The 23,739-nt window shown below is 46.5% G+C and overlaps 1 protein-coding gene across 1 annotated transcript in view; it reads right to left on the minus strand.

The window, feature by feature from the left end:
* The window catches only part of LOC311515854 (vasoactive intestinal polypeptide receptor 1-like), a 42,286-nt gene extending 28,161 nt beyond the window's left edge, over positions 1-14,125 (minus strand). Inside the window, exons 1-2 of the mRNA XM_084619290.1 lie at positions 14,066-14,125; positions 784-883 (exon numbers count right to left, since the gene is read on the minus strand). Coding sequence (XP_084475416.1) covers positions 784-883; positions 14,066-14,098 — 133 coding nt within the window. The 5' untranslated portion in view covers positions 14,099-14,125. The remainder of the gene's footprint in view (positions 1-783; positions 884-14,065) is intronic.
* Between the last annotated feature and the right edge of the window lie 9,614 nt (positions 14,126-23,739).

The following is a 23,739-nucleotide window of genomic DNA, read 5'->3' on the forward strand; positions in this document are numbered from 1 at the left end:
TTTCCTTACCGGCACTCCGTACCTGCCCGGACCCGGCTTACTTTCACCTCTGCATAAGAATCAAGCAACTGCAATCCTAACTGTACCATCATCTTGAAAAAGGAGCTCTGGTAATCAGAAAAACAAAACTGGGCAACAAGAAAAATTGTTAATGGATTTATCCTCACATCACATCCATAAGGTATGGGAATAATAGTAATTTCCTTTTACAGATGAGAAACTGAGACACAGAAAGGCTAAATGATTAGCCCAGAGTCTCACAGGAAGTCGTGACAGGGGATTGAACCCAGGTCTCTCAAGTCGCAGGTTAGTACCTCAGGTTCAGTTCGCTTCCCTACTCTATCACAGACATCCTATGAGAGCCTGGACTAGTCCGTTAGACTTTCTGTGCCTCAGTTTTGTTCTGTGAAATGGGAATAATAGTAACTGCCTACTTACAGGGGCGATGTGAGGATAGCATAAATTCAGCTCCACGGAAACCAATGGACGTGTGACAAATTACCCAGCAGAGGATGTGACCCTCCCGAAGGTTATACTGGCTATGAATGTAAGCAATGGACAAATAAAGTGTATTATCAACGTAAAACACCACTACAATCAAAAAGAAAAAAGAGATGCTTCAAGATACAAGTTCTTTACAGAGCACAAGTGATGAGAAAAATCAGGCCAGACCTTCCAAAACTTTACTCAAGAGAGCAGGCCTTGCTTATGCAGCTAGCCCTATTGAAGTCAAGCACAGACTGCTCATGTCAGGTTTTGCAGCAGAGGGCCTATGTCTCTTACCTTTTAAGATGGGTAAAGTAGCTTCATTTTTTTCTAAACATAGAGCCTGGTCTTTCACCACCTGTTGGAATATCTTGCATTCCGGATGGATAGAAGCAACCTGGGCAAGAGATAGGTAGAAATGGTGGGTGCGATTTAACAGGTTCCATGGTGAATAACTCTCCCCTTTGCTGACATATTCTTAAGAATCTTAATGCAGTTGTTGGAGGAATACACCCTGGAGCTTGATATTAGATTCAAAATTAGACAGAGGTGCCAACTTTCTGATTTCCCCGGGGGTGCTTGACCCCTGCTGATCAGCGGCGGGCGGGAGGTGCTGGGGGAGGAGTTGATCGGTGGGGCCTACCAATGGGTGCTGAGCACCCACTATTTTTCCCCGCGGGTGCTCCAGCCCTGAAGCTCCCACGGAGTCGGTGCCTATGAATTGAGACTGTGAGCGCTTTGGGGGCAGTGACTTCCCAATCCCAACTGGGGCCAGGACAATACAAGTGATCAGCAACCGCAATTCCATCCGGGAGGAGCCATGGCGTCGAGTCATGGGTCTGAGCACATGTGTTTGTATCAATGGCTATGATGGGCCATTATGCAGAAGATGGGCAGCGGTAAGTAAAGTAGTAGAAGAGTTTTTCATTATGGTCTGAATTCTGATATACATTTTACATTAATATAACAAACGGCTGTGAACGCTGCATTCCCTGGGGACACCACACCCCCCACTAAAGTCAGCAAGAGACTTATGGGGATGCAGTGAAAAATCTCCAGATATTTAAAAACGTAGTGTAAATGTATACATCAGCAAAAATGAGGGGTATCCATACGCTCACAACATTCAAGTTCACCTACTAAGCTGAAAGAGGAGAAATCATAGTTAAGAATAATGCAACAAAGTGGTATTCATGGCCATGACTCGATCTAGATGGCCCTCGCCACGGTGATATCAGTTCACAATCATTTATGGATTTTTAGCCTCACAACACCCTGAGGTTAGGGTGACCACCTTTTCAAAAGGCAAAAGCAGGACATAAGTAGGAGCCCTGCCCCCCTCTGTGGCTCCGCCCCCTGCTCCTCCTCTTCCTCCTCCCAAGCCCTAGCCCCCTGCGGAGGGCCTGGGGGCCCAAGAGCAAGCCCCTGCCTGTGTCCCCACCCTCCAGGGCATGCCACCCAGGGCAGGGTAGGGACACAGCAGCCTGGACTCTCTGGGCAGCTCTTACTATTCCCAGCTGCAGCTTCCGGCCTGGCCAGGGGGCGGGGCCGTGGGGGGGAGAGGAAGAGCAGGGGATGGGACCTCATAGTGAGGGGGTGCTAATGCCCACCTCAGTTCCCCCCCCCCTTCCCCCCGCTCTCCCAGGGAAGAGACTGGCGCTGCCCTAAGCCTCGGGCAGGTGTAGAGCTACTCTGCAAGGAATTTGGGACAATTCAGTCCAGGACCGGGACTTGAACACTGTATTTCGGGACTGTTCCACCCAATTCAGGATGGGTGGTCCCCACTGCCTGAGGTACTCCTCCCATTTCATAGACAGGGAACTGAGGGATAAAATAGACTAAGTGATTTGCCCCAAGTCACACAGGAAATCTGTGGGACAGCCAGGCTCTGAACCAAGAACTTTTGAGTCCCACTCCACTACCTTAGCCACTAGGCCAGCTTTCCTGCCTGTATCTACTTTACTTACACTAGAGCATGAGGAGGCCAGGAAGGAAAGGGGAGACAGATGGTGGTGCTGGAACAAATCTTTGTGTGCTCAATTTAATTTGATGCTATTCGGTTTTTCAGATTGTCTCCACCAAACTGACAGAGGGCCTGATTCTCCACTGTCTTTCACTGATGTGAAACCGGAGTAACTCCATGAAACTCAGTGGAGTTACACAGTGTAAAACAAGTATAAGTGAGAGGAGTATTAGAAGCAGAGTATCTGAGTGCTACGTATTGATAGCACCAAAAGTTTCATTCAGCTGAAGCCACTGGGACCATATGAGTGAATAAGGCAACACGATTTGGCCTTTTGCAAGCTGGCCTATTTAAAACACACCCAGAAGCACTGAAAATGCTGATTTAATCTAAGTGATAGATTGCAGATTTACCGAGCCATTTCTGAAGAACACTGTAAGCCACCCTAAGCCCCTAAGTAAAAGTCTTGTCTTTTATTATACCAATCCTGACATTACCACTACACTGGGTCTCTTTTTTCAGTCACAGGAAGTTGATTTATAGACTTATGGAATGTTGTCAATACACAGCGCAATTTAATGGGAAATCAAGATTCTGTTTTTAGCCTGAATGGAAATTTTACTGCCCACATAAACAGTTAAAACTGCACAGTAATCTCCACCTAGAGAAAAGGGCAAGACTTCATCTTTAAAAATCCTTTGCAAGAACACCTACATTTGGGGCTTTAAAGGACTGTGTGCCTTTTAAACGTGTGGCATCTGCGATGGCTCACATATTAGAATGGAAAGAGAATGAAAGAGTTAACGTGAAAAGAAAACAAAGACACACTCTAAACAATGGTTAATTTTTACCCATTGTGCTTTGACAATGGGCAACCTTAAATATATTTTTTAAAATCAGCATGATCAACTCCTAAAATAGCATCTCTTGTTATTGTACATTAGGAATACGCTTCTGAATTTAGTCTCTGAGGTGCCACAAGTACTCCTTTTCTTTTTCTGAATTTGCTATTATTCAGAATCCAACACAATGCTTCTTTAATTTTTTATCTTTTCAACGATATTGCATTTTGCACTGTGCTGGCACAACAAACAACTTTAGAAGCAGTAATAAAATGATTACTATGAAAATCAACCGCAATTTACATTTAAAAAAACAACAACCTTTCAGTGGTTTGGCTGGAAATAAGCTGTTTCTTCAGCTCCTAAAGTGTTTGTAACTGGTTGTTGATAATGGGAAATTGTTTATAGCTGGGATATTTTTACGCTGGGTGTTCGAAAGTCATAGGCATACAGCCTGGTGCAATGCAATTTATTTTGCGTAGAGAATCCTTTCTCTGACATATCACAAAATGAAACCAGTTGGCAGCCAATGTCATCATTATATAGGGCTAGCTTCTGTCCCCCTTACACCGAGTAGAACCTAATTCTGAAAACGGTCCCACTGATGGGAATGGGACTACTTGCAGAATATGGTACTGTTCAGCATAAGAGTGAATCAGGTCCTTAGCATTTAATGTTTATATGGCACCATAAGCTTGCATGGAGGTAAAAGAAATAGTCCCTGTACTAATGTGCAGACCATGAACACGATAGGACCCGAATTACATTGTTCCATCTGGTAAGTGGAGTTGTGTATGTCATATATGAATGCATTGCCAGTACCCTTCCCCTCCTCCCCATTCCTATCACTCTGAGCTAGGGTGACAGATAGCAAGTGTGAAAAATCAGGACAGGAGGTGCTGGGTAATTGGTGCCTATATCAGACAAAGCTCTGAATATTGGGACTGTCCCTATAAAATTGGGACATCTGGTCAACTTACTCTGAGCATTAATCTGAGATCAGGTGGGTTTGCTGGACATTTTAGCACTTGATCCACTTCCTGCACTTTCCTGTAGATGCAGCATGAACCTGCCTTATCATCTTGATGGGGCTTGACCTGCTGGAATTCGAAACTCAATGGTTTTGCACGGGTCTATCTCAGCTCCAGTATAATGCAAGTCTATCCTCAGGATTAGGTGGGTCTCTTTGGGCCTTTGAGAATTAAGATGCTCTATATTTGAATATCTATCAAATTCATGCATGGTATTCTAAGGCAGCTGTCACTATGCTATCCCTACCAAAGGTGGAAACCTGATTATGTTCCAGGCTGCTGTTGCTTCTCCTCTCCCTTACCCCATTCCACTGCTACCAGAACAGGTCATCTTTAGGTGTTATCTTGTTCAGTTATTTTAAAAAAAGTTGTGGCCCCTTGGCCATTAGCATCTGTCTTTGTTGGTCCCTGCTAGGAGTTTGGCCCGTACGCAAGAGTTAACTAGAGCTGGTAGGAAAATGGGGGTTTTATATGCAGAAAAAATCTACAAAATAATATAAAAATATTCAGTTTCATCAAAAATTTTCCACAGATAAATTCAAATGTTCATCAAAAAAACTAAAAAATCCAAATCTTCTGCACAAAAACTACAAGATTTTGTCAAGAACATCAAAGCAATATTTCATACCAGGTTGACCCAAATTGAAATATTTTGGATTGCTAAACGGAGTCAGAATATTTCAATTCAAGGATGGTTCAGTATTAGACTGTGTCCACATGTGCTGCTGTGATACCTCATGGGAGTTGTACTTCAAACGGAGCTGAAGTGAAATAGTTCAAATCAGGAACATCAAAACATTTTGTTTTGACAGCAAAGGTGAAAACAAAGTGTTTTGATATCTCTGAATTGACGTTTTCGGCCAAAAATGTTTGGCTGATGGAGTTTAGTCAAAAACTGTTTGGTTTTCAGGGGTTTGTGTTTTTCAATAAAAAGCCAAAGATTGCCATGGAAATCAGCCACTTTTTTCAATACATAAAGCAAATGAAGGGGGGTTGAAACCCCCATTTCACATTGAAAACCAGTTGCAGTGGGAAATATTCTGCTTGTTCTCATGTTACCGTCCCTTCTCTTGCAAAAAAAAAAAAAATCCAAGGAATTCTTTAATAGCTGCACATTTCATTTCAAAGAAAGTGTCTCCAAACCAAGTGTCCTAGCACCATGCTAGGATAGCTCAGTGCGGTCTTACCAGGAATAATGCCACCTTGTGCGTCACCATCCCAAACTCTTTTTGTGTCTCTTAGGAAACTCCAGTCTGACTGTTGGCTAAGGTCAATCATGCTAAGATTATGAGCAATTAGAACATCAACATTTTAACAAGGTGTTTCTTGTTATAAGCTACCATTTCAGAAATAAATTGCAAAATGTCTCTGTTTGTCAGGACGCCTAGTGGCCTTTGGCACGGACCATCCCATATGTTAAATATCATCATTGACCCGTCAGAGCTTGCAAATTACCACAAGTCCAACAGCAGCCCTACCTATGGCCTGCCTAGCAAGAAACAAAAATGATGGAGCTGTATGCTACCGAGCAGGTAGCCTTACTGAAAGCAAACACAGTTATACAAGAAGAGGGGGAAACATCCCTCAGAAATACAATGTGTGATGATGTTAAACTAGCTGGCCTTCCTCGGGGCTTTAAAAAAAAAAAAAAAGGTAAATTATTTTGCACTCAGAAAACCCTTCTGGCCAGAACATCGTCTGCTGTTGCTGACTGTCTCTCACTTGTACTTTACACAATACTTGGTTATTCGTCTTAAATGATGAACAGTAACAATTTAGGGCTTCAGACTGCAAGCTGCTGCATGTCCACAATTCACAGTGGTCTCAATCCATCTAAGGTACTTACATGGCCCCTGCTATCATTGTTTCTGAAGCCTTACAAACTTTGCTGTATTTATCCTCTCAGTACCCCTGTGTCCATTTTAGGGATGGGGAACTGAGGCACAGAGCAACTACGGGGCAGATTTGCAAAGGCATCTAGCTTCTGAAAACCAATGGGAGTGAAGCTCCTATATATCACGTGAGCCTTCAAATATCTACCCCTAAGTGACTTGCCCAGGTCACACAGGCAGCCTGTGTCAGAACAGGGACTTGAACTCAGGGACCTTAAGTCCAAAGCTACTGCCCTAACCACTGGGTCATCCTTCCATCTTCCTTCAGAAAGCTCAGCGTCGAACAAGGGCTGTCTACTTACAATAGGGATGGGTGTGATAGAAAATCCTAAACTAGAATCTGGCCTCGTAAATCTGTTGTATTCTTAACATCAAAATGCTTAGAATGCTGAAAACTCCAGCATTGTGCAAATGAAAAGGACGTGATACTCTATTTGTTTGCTTTGTGAAATGCCAGCTTGTCTGTATCAGAAGAGTAAAACCACAAGCTGTATCACCTTGGGCTGGGATCCTTTCAGGTCTCATCAAATGAGCAATACCAAGTCTGGCAAGTGCTTGCATGGGAGACCTTCAAGAAACACCTGCCTACTTCAGGAGGCATTACCTACTCAGTTGGCAACTACCATAGAATCATAGAATATCAAGGTTGGAAGGGACCTCAGGAGGTCATCTAGTCCAACCCCCTGCTCAAGGCAGGACCAATCCCCAATTTTTGCCCCAGATCCCTAAATGGCCCCCTCAAGGATTGAACTCACAACCCTGGGTTTAGCAGGCCAATGCTCAAACCACTGAGCTATCCCTCCCCCCAAACTTACCCTCACAGCCCAGCCAAACATAATGCCCCAAGGGCTGCTATGATGCCAAAAATGCAGTCTTTAGATGAGCCATACCACAGTGGTCCTGTCAACATGTGGTCATTAAAAATTCTTAGCACATTTTGAAAAAAGCAGGGCTGTGAACTCCGGGCTGGGATACATTCTATCTATCCTCAGAAAGTCAAGCTCCTGGACAATGTCTCAAACTGGGCACCTGACTTCACCAGTCCCTTTTGGCAACATAACCCAAAGTGTTTTGAATAAATGTGTAACCAAGTCTGGTTGGACGTTATTCACAAGCAGAAAAAAGGGCCACATTCGTCAGATAAATTCATAGGCTGTAAGGCCAGAAGGAACCATTATGACGATCTAGTTCAGGGGTCTGAAACATGCGGCCGGGAGGCCGCATGCGGCCCACGGAGTTATTTCCTGCGGCCCGCCATAGGCACCGACTCCACCGGCAGCCAAGCTCCCTTCCCCCGCACCTCCCCTCCTCCACCCCCACCCCCAGCGTGCCGCGTCCCGCTCCTCTGCTTACCTCCCCGAGCTTCCTTCCACCAAACAGCTGCTTGGCGGCGCTTAGCGCTTTCCAGGAGGGGGGGGGAGCAGGGACTTGGCACACTCAGAGGAGGAGGCAGAGAAGAGGCAGGGCTGGGGCAGGGATTTGGGGAAGGGGTTGGAATAGGGGCAGCGAGGGAGCAGGGTTGGGGCGGGGACTTTGGGGAAGAGGTTGGAACGGGGCGGGGAAGGGGTGGGAAGAGGTGGGGCAGGGGCAGGGCCTCATGGACTAGATGAGCAGTCTGAGGTATGAAGTTCAGCATGTATGATTCTTTGCTGTGAGTAGTTGGGAAGAATGTTTGTTAAAAGTGGCAACGTATTTTGTATGAATAGTTACTTTAAAAAGTTCCTGCCATTACAGCTACAGTGATAGACTGTTAGTGTAGATCATCATCAGTGTTACTGACCACATAAGGAATAGTTACAGGTGTTTATATTTTATTAAAACCCCTCTTTGCATTACCGTTTTTAAAAGGTGAATACATTGACTTTTAATAGCATTCTATATTACTCTTCATTTTTTTCATTTTTGACTATAAATGTATTAGTCCTCATGTGGCCCTCATGGTGATTTGAGTTTGAGATCCTTGATCTAGTCTAACCGCCTGCAGGTCACAGGCCTGAGAACCTCAGCCAAGAATTTCTGTATCAAGCCCAAAAATTGTTTGGTGTGAGTAGTTCTCATAGCTCTCATCCCCCACTGCACATACAGCTCCAGTGTTCTGGGACAGTCTTTCTATATTTCTTCACCCCATCTCTCATTTCAAATCGCACCTGAAAACATCCCTTTCTTCCCTGGCTTGTACTCTTTTATTCCCCCCACCCCCTGCATGCCATAGCTCTGATGACCAAGTATTTTCATCCCCTTCACTTCCCCGTCCTCTCTTTATAACATGGCTGGAATGTACACCATCCATTGTCAACTGTTTTGGCGGGTTTTTTAGCCCCATATGGTGTTTTGGGCCACAGGAAAAACATAGCAAAGACATTACACAAATTAAAGTCATATTATACTGAATGGCATATTTCACCCCCAAGTTTCTCTAGCAGCTGTCGGGGGGTGTTCCAAGCATTGAGTGGAGAAGCCCTGGTGGGCCTATTGAACCACTCTTTAGAAAGCTCATTGTCATATGTTCTCCAGCAAATAGGACATTGTTTATGAGCTCATTGAGATTTGCCATAAAGCACAGTCCCCATTTCCCCAGTCTCTGCAAGGCCCTGAGTGCTATTTGTGGGGCAGAGAGCGTGATCCATAGACCACTGAAGTCAGCGGGAGAATTTCCATTGCCTTCCGTGGGTCATGGATCAAGCTGCGAGTGCCCCGAACTCACTTTGATTTCAGCTGAGCACCTTGCAGGACTGGGTCTGTCGTCACTGCAGCTCTGAAGTCCCTAGCACACTGTACACCCAGAGTAATTTGGGGGAGATTTTGAGATGTTACAGTGATTGTAACATGACTGTGCCCCAGGAAACCAGCCAGGTTCATTTCCCTTTCATATAAGGAGCTTTCATGATACCTTTATGCACTGAGGAGTTGTCAAGGTTCCTTCCCCACTCTGAACTCTTGGGTACAGATGTGGGAACCTGCATGAAAGACCCCCTAAGCTTATTCTTACCAGCTTAGGTTAAAAACTTCCCCAAGGTACAAATTTTGCCTTGTCCTTGAACCGTATGCTGCCACCACCAAGCATTTTAAACAAAGAACAGAGAAAGAGCCCACTTGGAGACATCTTCCCCCAAAATATCCCCCCAAGCCCTACATCCCCTTTCCTGGGGAAGGCTTGATAAGAATCCTCACCAATTTGTAAAGGTGAACACAGACCCAAACCCTTGGATCTTAAGAACTATGAAAAATCAATCAAGTTCTTAAAAGAAGAATTTTAATTAAAGAAAAGGTAAAAGAATAACCTCTGTAAAATCAGGATGGTAAATACCTTATAAGGTAATCAGATTCAAAACATAGAGAATCCCTCTTGGCAAAACCTTAAGTTACAAAAGACACAAAAACAGGAATATACATTCCATCCAGCACATCTTATTTTACCAGCCATTAAACAAAAGAAAATCTTACACATTTTCTAGCTAGATTATTTATAGATTACTTACTAACTGTACAGGAGTTGTAAGGCTGCATTCCTGATCTGTTCTGGCAAAAGCATCACACAGACAGACCAAACCCTTTGTTTCCCCCGCCTCCCTCCAGATTCGAAAGAATCTTGTCCCCTCATTGGCCATTTTGGGTCAGATGCCAGCAGGGTTACCTTAGCTTCTTAACCCTTTACAGGTGAAAGGGTTTTGCCTCTGGCCGGGAGGGATGTTATAGCACTGTATACAGAAAGGTGGTTACCCTTCCCTTTATATTTATGACAGGAGTGTCCAGCATGTAACTATAGTTACCACAAGGATATTCTAAGTGCACAATACCACCGGGAACCGAAGGGAGGTATCCATGGGCAGTCTCTTTATTAAGGTTAGGGTTAGGGTTATGAAAACATCGTATAGCCTCTGTGCTGCCATCTAGAGGTCTGTCTGATAGGACCTAAAGTTGGGCCCTGTCACCAGGTCACCACCCTGTGCATATCCTCATGGCAGGACACAGTGCTGCAGTTTCCAAGACAGAGTTTGCAGCCTCCCTTTAGCGGTTTATGGCTCAGCCCTCTGGCCAGGCCTTTGTGAAAGCTCAATACCCTCCCCTCCTCAGGGTAGTAGAGTCCAAAGGCACAGTGAGTCCCAAAACAAACACAAAATAAAGGAGTCTTTGGCCCCGCTGGGCTTAGTTCTCTGCCCCTCTGATGTTATTCATGCAGCTGCGCTCCCTCTGAGCTCAGCTCTCCGACCCCAGCCTTCTCCCCAGCTGGGACATTCCATACCTTGGCCTGTGTTACCACCATCAGCAGGTCCCTAATAAACCCAAAGAGTCTAGTGTCAGCCCAGCCTTCTCACCAAGGAAGCTCTGACCAGCCACAGTCCTACTCAGCTCAGATCAAGCCAGCTTCTCTCCCCAAGCACAAGCCGCTGGTCTGTTTTCCTTCCCAACCAGCTAGGACTGAGCCACGCTCTCCCGCTTTTCACAGGCCTGACTCCATTACAGGTGTGGCAGGCAAGGCTGATTATGCTCACCACTGTTCATTATCTCTTTCCAGCCCATGTGGGGTTTGTTTACTCACCACAGACCCTGTGTTGTTTTTTGGGTCTGTTTAAAGAGTCTATATATCATTCTTTAGTTTCGCCAACTCTGGTGCGGATCCATTCTCACAAACATAGACTTGACTGTTTGGGCTAAATGGAGTCACACTGGTATAAATGATGCTGATGGTATTTACTTAGTATGCTATTTGCTGCATGAGTCAGGAGTCTGCACTGATGCCAGAACACTAATATGAGGAGTTATATCCAAACGTGCAGCTGCTTTGCTTTCTCAACTATGAGACCTTTTCCCCAGCTTGGTTTGGAAATTACAAAAGGTAACACATCCCAATGGTTAAAGCTCTCAAATGAAGAAACTATGAAAGTTAGCCACACATTTCTAAAGCAGCAGAAGGGTTCCATCCTGAAGATTTGGGTCTAAAAATGGGTAAAGGTCCAGTGTGGTTCTCTCTTATCCAAACCATTCTGCCTACTGGTTCTGATTGGCAGTGAGCATTGTGATCACAGCCTCTCTTTTTAAACTACTTTTTACTGACTACCCTTTGGGTTAGCCTCAAAATTCCTCCTTGTTGCTTGCTAGGTCTTACACAGACTTGGTCCAGAATGCTCGCTATGTAACCACATGTGTCCAGTCATTCTCCCCAGTCTGTTAATTAGGTTATTTCAGGAGTCTTTTTTGAGCAAACACGACAGGCTAGGGGGCATTTTCCGTGCGTTTTTCCTCTTTCTGAAGTTGATTACCTATGGAGTAAGACAAGCTGATTCACTATCTGCCTTACAGATTTCATTTAAGCAATAACTTTTCGAGACTGTTTTTAAAGGTTGGAGCAAAGCTTGAATGTTTGTCGGTTGTATCAGATTATATCTAGTGATCTGATTATATCTCAACTGCATAGATCTATACATATAGATGTATATGTACATAGATATGTGGCAATATATGCACATAAACCTTGTAGACATGCATATATGGACACATTGTTGTAGTCTGTATGTAAATATATACAACAGACATTTTCTAACTATAACCTGGAGGAAGAAATGAAAACATAGTGACTTGAATTTATCCCAAAGTAGGTCAAATATTTAATTACCATTGATGCTTTAAAAAGGAAATCGCTGCCCAGTTTCCCCTCTCAGTATGCGTAATATCTGTTGCCATTAAAGGCCTGATCCTGTATTCAGTGCATACCCACAGCTCTCTGTGAAGAGGAATTTAAGGTGCACAAGGAACGGACGATGAGACTATAGAGGGAGTTAGGCATGTCCTACCAGCGGGGAGTGTCTTAGTCAGTCGAAGCTGTGTGTCTAACTTCCCATGAAATGCTTCATTAAGACATCTTTACACCTCAGTAGCAATCCCTCCTTTTTTACAATAATTACCTTTATTCCACTTTACTTGGTAAAAATGCTTTTTGGCTAAAGAGGCATGTGTAGGCCTGTGGATGGGGCATTCAATTGGTCTGTGGCCTCGTGCATGTCAAATCCCCTTTTTGTAACTCTGTTTCCCTTCCTGCCCCTGAGCGCAGACAATGTCTCTTGCTATGCATTTGCACAGCCCCTAGTACAGTGGGGTCCTAATCTCACTTGAGTGTTTAGATGCTACTGTCATGTGCATAAAGAATAGTTTTAGCACTCTTTTTGGCCTGGCTTTGCAAGGTGATGAACATCTCCTGAGAAGTAGCGAGTACTCAACTCTTACTGAAGTTGATGGGAATTGAGGGTGATCAGTGTCACATAGGAAGTTTTCATCATCTTGAATGATTGGGCCTCTAGTTTATTTTCACGCCTGGACAAATATTTGATCAGAGGATCCTTGTTGGAATTATTCTTCCACTCTACCTTGATCTTCTGGCAGAGGAAGGAAACATTTGCTTTCTCTAAACACCTTGTGGATTTGGGGTTTTTCTGCATTTCCTATTTAGAATCCAAAGTTTCTCCTCAACCAGTAAAAAATGACTAGGAGTACTTGTGGCACCTTAGAGACTAACCAATTTATTTGAGCATAAGCTTTCGTGAGCTACAGCTCACGTCATCGGATGCATACCGTGGAAACTGCAGCAGACTTTTCCACGGTATGCATCCGATGAAGTGAGCTGTAGCTCACGAAAGCTCATGCTCAAATAAATTGGTTAGTCTCTAAGGTGCCACAAGTCCTCCTTTTCTTTTTGCGAATACAGACTAACAGGGCTGTTACTCTGAAACCTAAAAAATGACTGATACTTAGCTCACTGACTCTCCTAACAGATGCATCTGAGGCTCGGGTGTGAGTGACAAAAATGATGCCAAAGGCTATGTGGTACCTACAGGTTGTCAAGCAGGAATTTCTGTCCTGTCTAATCCCATGGGACAAGTATGTTATGTCTGGTACTGTCTGTTACAATATTTTGAACAGATAAGATAATAACTGGCAGTGCACAGATGTGTGATCATTCACCCCAGCCATGACTGCCGTGAAACAGGAAATCCTAATACCAAGCCCTGGTAACAGAGGTTATAAACACAGATTCAAATCCAGCACACAGGTGTTTCTGCTCACTGTGTGGGCACGTAGAAAGTGAGGCCAATGCCTCTGTGACGTTAGACATAGTATAGCACATCTTGGTGCTTGAGATCACTAAAGGTATTCATCAGTGCTCTATGGAACTGCACGTGCTCTGCACCTTCCTAAGGAAATACACACACACCTCTGTTATATTCTGGTTCTGCAGCAAAGTTCTCTTCCTCATGATCACTATAGCCCACGGAGGTCCCCTTCAGGCCACTTTAACTTGGGATGTGGATGCTTTGCATACTTTTCTGTTTTGTTGTTGTTGTTGTTTGGGTTTTTTTTACTGATTGGACAATATACAGCTAATCAAAGGCTTTATCAACCTTTAAATCATATGCAAAGCTTCCCCCCGGGAAGTGGAGCACTAGATAACTCTAACTTGTAAAGTCATTTTTTTTTTTTTTTTAGCATTTGTCAAATGAATCTCTCCTTTCTTCTGCCCTTTCTGGCTACTCCCAGCATGGTAGGGTTGGGTTTTTTTTTTTTGTTTTTGTTTCACCCTCTCCCGTCTTAGGATGACAGACACCACATCTGTACAACAACCACCAGACCCACAGGCGGATGTGAAAGATCCAGATGTGTAGGGCAGAGGGAAAGTGCCCCACCCAGATGTGAGCGCACGGGGGAGAAAGCCAGATGTGGGGACCAGAGCGCAAATGCCCCATCCAGGTGCGAGCGCCCCCGGCTCTGGGATCACCCCGCCGCCCGCCCGCGGCAGCCCTGCGCCCTGCATCCCTCCCTCCCCCGCGCAGCGCAGGGCGCACGGCGCAGGGCACTCACCAGCGGGAGAAGCGCCCAGGAGAAACACAGCATCTTCAGCAGCCGCTGGCGCGTCCTCTGAGCTCTGGCTGCCGGAGCCGGGGCTCAGCTCAGCCCTTCCCCACCTCCCAAGTCCCGCCCCTGCCTCCTCCGGATCACGCTGCAGCTCGCTCCCCAAGGGTCCTTCCCCAGCTCCCCTGTTCCTGGGGCTCTGGGCGAGTCCCGCTCCAAATCCTCCCAGCCTCCCCAGAGCTCCAGTCTCTCCTTACCTTGAGGCTGGGGGGGGGGGCTGGGTCCACCTGGATCCTGCCGAGGTTTGACACCCCCCTCCCCGGAGTCCCCGACTCAAAAGCAAGGAACTGCTCCTTCTGCCCCCCAGAAAGCACCCCCCCCCGCCCCTTCAAGGCGCTGCAGAAACCTGGACCCGGACTCCCCCTGCCCCAGAGGTGTTGGGCTGGGCACACACAGCAGTGCTTGCTCTCCGTTCTGATGGCCTCTTGGCTGGGTTCGTGGCCCAATTTTGCAGGGTCTGGCAGGAGCCAGCTGCCAGATCCCAGCTATGGTGGCGCTGAGGGCGCCATTGGGTCTGGAGCTCTCGGGGGGGCAGCTGGAGTTGCTGAGCTTGTTCCCTGTGTAGGCAGTGAAATGTGGGAGATTAGGGCTAACACCCAGCAGGATCCCAGGGCTGGATCCATCCAGGGATCTGTGAGGCTTATTCCTGATGCCTGGAATATCCCAGAGCAATGGGAATCGTGATCCTTGTTTTCTATTTAGCCAGTGAGGTTTGGAGGAGAGGGGCAAAAGACTGGCAGGACCCTGCGGTGTGCAGGGGCCAGAACTGGGTTTTTCCCCTACGGTTCTGCCAGGATCTGGAGTGTCTGGAACAGAAAGCGGAACTAGAGTTTCTCCTTTGATGGGACAATTTAGGGGCTTGGGTAGAACATATGGCAGGATCCAAGCAGATCCAGCTTTAACCCAAACCCCCTGAATCTCTACATCCTCCTCCACCCTTCCTAGTCCAACTCCTCCAAAGTCTCCCTCTCCCTCAGATCTCCTTGAGCCCACAAATTCTCACATCCTGTTAATTTTCCTGGGGCCTATGACCTCCTGCTCCTCTCAATACCTCCCTAAGCCCCAACATCTCCCAGAGAAACTCATCCAGCTGCCAAATTCTCCTCTCCCCACAACATGCCAGACTCTCCTTTCCTCCACCTGCAGGATCCTAAGCTCCCAAAACTTCCCTCCTCTGAGGACTTCAGGATGCCTCTAGCCTCATCCTTCATAAGATCCACCCCTCCCCCAAGCCTACAGTGGAATCGCTATGGGTGTAGCTCAGCACATAAGCACACTGAGCCATGCTGTATGGGGCCCTTTAAGATAAAATTGACTTCGGTGCTGATTTGCATGTCCTTAATTATTCATCCTCATCCACAGAGTTATGGGCGAGTGCAGAATTCAACATCAAAGTGAATAAGCTGATGCAGAAATGCTGCCCTTCTCTGTTGTTGAAATTGAGGCTGCGGGGGGCGGGGGGGAGGGTGTTTGCCTCTTTGGTCCATGTACCAGAAGGTCATTAAGTAATAGAGCTTCAGGCCAGATTCTCTCCCACCATGCCAAAAAATGTATTGGGGTGGGGGGGGGCAGGGCAGGGAGCTACCTGACAACAGAAGCACAAACTGCACCCTATCCTCCCTTCCAAACCAGGGGAGTTTGCATTCGGCTTAGCGAGCACAGGGGAGTCAGGCAGTGGGTGTGCTTTATGTTAGGCCATCTCCATGCACTAAATCAAGGAGAAGGAGTCCCAGGAAGGGGGCAAAAGTAGGAGAGACAGGGGAAGAAAAAAAAGAGAGGAAGGGAGGAACCTGGCTGTATGTGGAGCAACCCCTGGGATCCAGCGTTAGTCAAGCAGCTCCATCTGCCCATCCAGAGCGACTACTGCTCACCAGGGTATGAGGTCCCACAGTCTGGTCAACACTCAGTCAACGGGCAGAGACAGAGCCTCACCCTCCTCAAGGGTAATGAGCTCGGCCAAAAAAAGCAAGAGATGTTCTCAAGTCAGGGTTTGGAGTCTGATTTCTGAACTCCCCCTGCTCACTCCCCAGTGCATGTGACAGTTACTCTGCTGCCAGCTCTCACAGACGTAAGGCCAGCCAGGTGACACTGGCCCCTGCTGCAGGAGCACTTTCTAAAGGATCCAACCGCCGGCAGGTTTCCCTTGTGCTGGCCACTGTACAAACATGGAGTAAGAGACAGTCCCTGTGTGAACTCATCTCAGTAGGGACCACCAAACATCCACTGTATGGACACAGTTTCTAATCCCTTTTGAGCTGGGCAGGATTGGACCTGGAAGGCTCTCTAGCTAATTAGCAATGCCTCAAGGCATCAAACTTCCACCACTTCTAAGTGTAATAGTACACCTTTAAGAAAGAGGCTGCTTAATGGAAATATAAATGCATCAGATCAAGGGCTGATCCTTTGGGAGCCTGCACAAGCAGGGTCTTCCACCTTCTAGACACACAGAGGCGTAGTCTGCCGAACACCACACTCAGCCTCAAAACACAAGCTACAGTAAAGTGTCCCACCCATTAATCAACCCATTTATCAAAAATAAACACTAAAATGCAACGAAGCTAATATTAACATCACATCCAAATTCTCTTCTGAATACTGTGTTTTGCAACAGAAATTCACTCCAATAGCTCCCCTTATTCCAGGGTCTTCAATTCAGTCCAACAAGCTTTTATTGGCACAAGTGATGCTAACTTTTGCCATGTCTACATTACTGCCCCTCTGCCAAATGTTAGCAGATTTTGCAAGCCTTGCCCGTCACTTTTTTATTTGGAAAGAAAATGGGTGAGGCGAAGTCAGGGACTGCGTAACTTGTTTAGTCACAAAATGTGCACAAGCCCTTCTTCCTGGCAGAGAGCTGGTAACAAACACCACTCAGGTAACTCCCTCTCCCTTGTAGAAAGCCCCACTAAGTCACCACAGCCCTTTTCCCAGGAGCAACTCATTTGCCTCTGTCTTTCTCCATCATCTCACATTAGACTCGCCCCCAAACTCATTGCTTAACACACAGGCCTTGTTCCATCTGGGAAAACCCTTCTAGCTGAAAACGCCTCATCTAAGCCCACTACGTGACCTGGGGGATGCTCCTCTTTTTGTGCAGTGTCATTTGCAATGGAAAAGAAGCTCAGAAAGGGCTAGAGGATACCCTTAATGACTCGCTGGGTGTAGTTCCTGCATGTCACCTTTAACGCTTCCCATGGGGAGTTTCATGCGAGATGGCATCAGGATTCCTGGGTTCTCTTCCTGGCTCTGGGAGCAGCGTGTACTCTAGTAATTACCGACAAAACGTAATACCACCTTTGTTCTGGTCATCGTTCTGCAGGAACAGAGCCTGTGACTTCTGTGTGTAAATGTACAGCCTTCTTCCCTTTGAGCTCAAGAACCAGCTCTGTCAGTAGAGAGCCATTATCAGAGTCATAGTAAACCTCCACCTATGGTCTAGCCCAGGGGTGGCCAATCGGTGGCTCCGGAGCCACACGCGGCTCTTCAGAAGCTAACACGCGGCTCCTTGTCTAGGTACCGACTCCGGGGCTGGAGGTAGAGGTGCCAACTTTCCAATGTGCCGGGGGGCGCTCCCTGCTCAACCCCTGGCTCTGCCGCAGGCCTTGACCCCACTCCACTCCACCCCCTCCCCTGAGCCTGCCTTGCCCTCACTCCTCCCCCTCCCCACCCCTAGCCTCCTGCATGCCACGAAACAGCTGATCGGAAGGTGCGGGGAGGGAGCGGGAGGCGCTGATTGACAGGGCTGCCAGTGGGCAGGAAGTGCTGGGAGCCGGGGGAAGCTGGGGGGGGGGGGAGCTGATGGGGGCCTGCTGACATATTATTGTGGCTCTATGGCAATGTACATGAGTAAATTCTGGCTCCTTCTCAGGCTCAGGTTGGCCACCACTTGTCTAGCCCGTAAAAAATGGCAGGGAGCCACACTGTTTTCATGTGAGTTACACAAATACATAACTTCACACATCCCTCCTGAAAGGTAGCAGAGCCAAATGGCTGCGACTCAGCTCTGTTCTGTCAGAAACCTGGGGTCTATCCCCAGCTCGACCTGAAGTGACTTTATGCAAACTCTCTATCATCATACCTGTAAAACTGGTGAGTGAAAGTTACTTCCTACTGAGGTCTTGGTTAATCAGAAAGGTTGTGAAGTACACAGCAATAAACATGAATAGCAGCGTAAGCCAGCTGTATGGCTGCTTTGCATCAGCACAGCATAGCAGTGAATCTGGCCATTGTGCTAGGTGCTGTAGAAACACACAGAGACAGTCCCTGCCCCAAAGAGCTTACAGTCTAAATGGGAAAAATAGACAAAAAGTATCAGAATGTCATTATCCCCATTGTACAGAGGGGGAAGTGAGACTCAAGAGACTAAACAACCTGCCTCAGGTCACACAGGAAGGTTGTGGCAGCCCTCTTGTGTCCTGGTCCCGTACTTGGACCATACCATCTGCCTTCCTCCCTGGGACCTTTTGTCCTTCTTCCAGCCCTTTCTATTTTTCGCTAGGTGCCCAAAATACATCCACAAATCAACAAAGGTGGGGAACTAAGCATATGGTTAATACCTGCCCTTAGTGATTGTGCTAGCTACTGTTAAAAATACATAGTTCTGCCTTTGATACTTACTGTAACGAAGCAATCCCTTCTGCAGCAATTACAGAACAACACATTTGAGATAAGGACTGACTCAATTTTCCTATGGCTTTATAGTCCTCCCACCCCACTGCAAGCTTACACAGAAGTGGGGAGAAATGTCTTATTAGTGCAAGCAAGTGACCCATCTGAACGTGTGAATCTCAGTTAATGCCGATGTCTTGGGGCTGTTGCTAATACATACCCCAGAAGTTCTGAGTGTATCAGTGCTGATTTAATGAAAATGTCTTGACATTTACACAGCTCCCCTGAATGTTAATAAGAGCTGAGCTGCTTTCTTTGAAATGATCTGGAACTCATTCTATTTTAATTTGACTCTTCCATAACAAAAATCCTCAGAAATCTAACTGTGTTTCCCTTCAAGCACTTTACAGAGCATCAAAAGGAGAAGCATGACACTCTGTAATGGTGCTGCAATGCAACCTAGAAGCTAGCGAATCCATGAAGGTGAATCAGTTGTATACAAGTGACTTTGCTAACCAGTGTTTTGATGGGTTTGAAATTAAAAAACTGAAAGGATGGAAGAAAGGTTGCAATTACTGGGAGAGTGTAATGCAATGCTTAGACAGAATGTGGAATTTACCGACCAACATAGTGCAGCTATAATTAAAGACAATGTTTCATGGTATTTTAAAAATAAGTCAATGAAGGGTGTACAAAAAGAATTAAAACTCTACATCTGTTGGTGCTCCCATTGGGCTGGGGAGGGGGGGAAGGAAGACGTGAAGGAAGCTGGAGGAACGTGCTGCTGCAGATTTGTTCCAAGTAGTTATGGAATTATGCACCGAAAGAGGAACACTCAGAGCTGGGCAAGGATAATCTATTCAATGAGTTTTGCTATGTTGCAATGGAAGTGGAGCTGCTCTTTGATAATTTATAAATGCTGTATGTTGTCCTGGTTACTGGGATGGGCAGTTAGATCGTAGCATGTGGGCAAGCCCCACCAGCCAGACACCTGGGGAAGAATTCACTGTAGTAACTCAGAGCGTCCCCACCTAGTGTCCCATTGCTGGCCATTGAAGATATTTGCTGCTAGCAATCACAGATCAGATACATGCCATTGTAAGCAGTGTCATCATACGACCCCCTTCATAAACTTATCAAGCTCAGTTTTGAAGCCAGTTAGGTTCCCCACCCCACTATGGTGTTTAGATGTTGCCTGTAATTATTAGAAGTTGGGAGTCTGAAAGGACAGGAAACAGGAGGGAGCGGGGAGGAGTTGAGAGGTTGGGAGAAAGCTACAGAGGGTGCAGCAGCAGCTTGGTAAAGAGGTTTCCACTTTGAAAATAAAGTCCTGTTGAAGCTTGTTAGTACCTTGCCTGATTGATACAACACCTACCCCGCCCTGCACTTGAAGTCTTTAAATCAAGATTTGGGGACATCAGTAACTCAGCCAGAGGTTCTGGGTCTATTACAGGAGTGGGTGGGTGAGGTTCTGTGGCCTGCAATGTGCAGGAAGACAAACTAGATGGTCATGATGGTCCTTTCTGGCCTCAAAGTCTATGAATCTATACATCTATGTTTACTCTATGTATGTGGTGGGTTAGTTTACTAGGGGCTGTAAGGAAAAAGCTGGAAGGGCAAAGAAGTGTTTCTGCTACGCCCTCCCCTCAGCAAACACTTGGAGGCTGTAAGGTCGGTGTAGTCTCTGAATTGTCAGTGGCAGCAGCGGCTATCCCTCAATGCGAGGATGTCTGCCAGGGGGAAAAGTCATTGATGAGACTTAAGATGGCCGAGGAGTCCAGTTCGTGCTTGACAGGTTTTTTTGCATGTGGTAGATGATTGCTTGGAGAGAGCACAGCTGCTTGCTGGGATGCTGTGCCCTTTCCTTCCTCCTCTGCCATTTCTCAGCCTCTTGAGCAAGGTGATTCTCTTCCAAACAGGCAGAGGCTTGGTGTATGATGCGACACCATTGCAGTGTGTGGCCAGTCAGCTCTTCCCAATTCATGGGGTCAATGCCTGCCTTCTTAAGAGTGTCCTTGTAGCATTTCCTCTGTCTCCCATGGGTCTTCTTATCATGACTAAGTTGACAAAAGAAGACTTGCTTCGGAAGACGAGTACCAACCATCCGTATGCAATGGCCCGCCCAGCGAAGTTGATGTTTCATAATCTTTTCCTCTACACTGGTGATGTTAGTTGCAGAGAGAACGCTGCCATTGGTACAACGGTCTTCCCATCTGATACGGAGAGTCTTCCTATGGCAGTCCTAGTAGTACCACTCCAGATGCTTAAGATGGCTTTGGTACGTCACTCAGGTCTCATACCCATAAAGAAGAGTGGGGATGACTACTACATTGTAGACCAGCGTCTTAGTTTCCACCTGCAGATCTCTGTCAATAATGACATGACGGAGCAACTTTCTGAAGGATATGCCAGCACAACGGATCCTATGTTCAAGCTCCATTGTGGGTCTCTGTATACACCACTAGTCACAGACTCTTGAAGGGAAGAACCATGGGCGGTGAACCCAGTTGGACTTGCTGGGTAAGCCTGGTGGATACACGGGGTACTGCAGCCCAGAGTCTGGTCTAAAAGTGGAAGGATCATGATTTCCATCCCCAGAAAGGTAAAGGCATGAGACTTGAGGGGTTACACTCAGAGAGACCTGAAAGGGGATACAGGGGCAGCCAATCCTGTAACCATGGCAGCTATGTGATGCACTTCTTAGTCTGTCTGGAGGAAATTGACTCCACCTGCATATTTGGACTCTATGCAGGGAAGTGGAATTCCCACCCCCGCAATGACAGCATGGGGGCCTGCTGGACAAGTACCTCCTCATGTTTGTTACACTATTTTATGAGCTGGAGCAGCATCCACAGCCCCTTCCCTCCAGTGTAGTGGGGCCACTGAATCCACATAGACAGTGGTCCAGAACCTCTTCCCTGGCCTGTCCCCAAACTCACCTTCAGCACCAACCTCACAGTAGTTTAGATGAAGGTCAGTTCCATTGGGTGCCACTGTACCAATGGCTAGACTGCTGGTATGCTGCGACCCCATCAATCAGGCTGCCCAGTATTGCCTCGTTGTTTCCTTGTGCTCCTCCATCTGTCTGTATCTGTCTGTTGTCTGTCTTATACTTTGTTTGGAAGCTCTTTGGGGTGGGAACTGTCTTTTTGTCCTGCATGTGTACAGCGCCTAGCACAATGAGGTCTTGGTCCATGATGAGGGCTCCTAAGCACTACAGTAATGCAAAGAATAAATATAACCAAACACACTTGGGCCAACAGTGGGGTTTGAATCCTGGGGCTGATAGAATTAAAAGAATGGACCACTCATTCGTGAGCTAATACTAAGTCCCATAGCTGCTAACTCTGGTAGGCTCATTAACCTCTTATGTGAGAGGACAAAGACCCATCTCCTCTAGAGTGTGTTACAGCAGTACCCTTGTGTGGTCACTGTGTGGTTTAATCTCCTTGATGCAGCCCCTTTGCTGCTGTGCCTTCCCTGCTATTGTTAGTTGAGCTAGCTACATTAAAGCTAGCTTGGTATGTCCACATGGGCTGCGGTCGTACGTGATGATTGCAGTGTACACAGACCCTAAGTAATTTAGAAACCTAAGTCCCATTTTCAAAAGTGCCATAGGGCCAGATTTCCAGTGGCATTTAGATGCCTAAAGATGCAGCTAACTCCCATTGAAATCAACGTTATGCCCCTAACCTGCTTAGGCACTTTTGATAATCCCATGAGGCATCAAGCAGTATTTTTAAGCACCTAAATACTTTGGAATATCTGGCTCTTAGGAGCCCAAGACATATTTTCAATGTGCTGTAGGCTGCTAAGTGCCCAAATCACTTTTAAAACTGGGAGTTAGAAGCCTAAGTCACAAAGGCCTTGTCTACACTGGTGGACAGGGGACATGTAGCTGCATGCTGCAGTGAAAGGCTCAGGCAAGGAGGAAGCAGTGGGGAAAGGTTCCAGCAGCTCCCTGCAGTGGGGAAAAGCTCTGAATCCAGCAGCAGGGAGGCAGTGGGACACTACACTGCTAAAAATAGCCCTGCTTGGGCGTGTGGAGAGCCAGCTAGGGTATAGTGTATAGACCCTAAGGATCTGGTGTATATTTACTCAGCTAAGCAGCACCTCACTGTCTACAGAACTATTTATACCCATGTTAGGGGGCCGGGCAGTGTAGGGAGTCAATATGCCACTGTAGGTGAATGTGAAAATACGCTTAGAAGCTTTCGAAAAAATTTCCTTAGATCCTGCCCCAGCCCCTCTTTTCTGACCCCTTTTTCAAGTAACAGTCTCTAATCTTCTCAGTCCGTCTCGTTTTTCTCAGCTGTCTATGAGCCCCTTATATTTCTTCTGCATCCTTTTCAAGATGGGCACCCCCTTCCTACAAATCTGAGGGAAGTTGCTTTTTCCAGTGACTCTTGGTGCAATCTTCAATACCTAATAATAGCCCCCAGAGAGTTGGCAGCCAACTGTTCCTATGCTCAGAAATATTTTTTTCCCATGCATCATATTATTCAGCCAGCCTGGTGTTTTCCTCTAATTGCGTGACAATCAACATTTGTTTTGAGAAGTCAATGGAGCTACACTGATTTGAACCAACTGAAATCGAGCCCCAAGAGTGAAATTTACTCCCGTAGTGAGGGCCAGCCTGAGGCTTATGCCTCTCTTAAGTCCTGCTTAAGTCTTCAAAATAAGGCATAAGGAGGATCTAAACAATGAACCGACCTTGTGCTACTCTTTTGCACAAGGGTGAATTTAATCCTAAATTTCCTGCCCCGAGAGTTTACTCCATTCATCTCCATAGTCATGCCCCAGACTCACTACTTCACTGAGTGGAGCTGATAAAGGAACAGGAATTATTATTCCATCATTATTCATTACGGCTGGGATTTTCAAAGGAGTTAGGTGCCCAAATCCCTTAGGCTACACTGAAAATTCCAGCGTGATTTTATATTCACTGTAGCTGGCTGAACCCCTCCCCCCACTTCCCCCCCACAACACACACACACACACAACCCTTCTGGAAA

Source organism: Lepidochelys olivacea, assembly GCF_965140295.1.
Source record: "Lepidochelys olivacea isolate rLepOli2 genome assembly, chromosome: 2".
In the NCBI taxonomy this organism is placed as follows: Eukaryota; Metazoa; Chordata; order Testudines; family Cheloniidae; genus Lepidochelys; species Lepidochelys olivacea.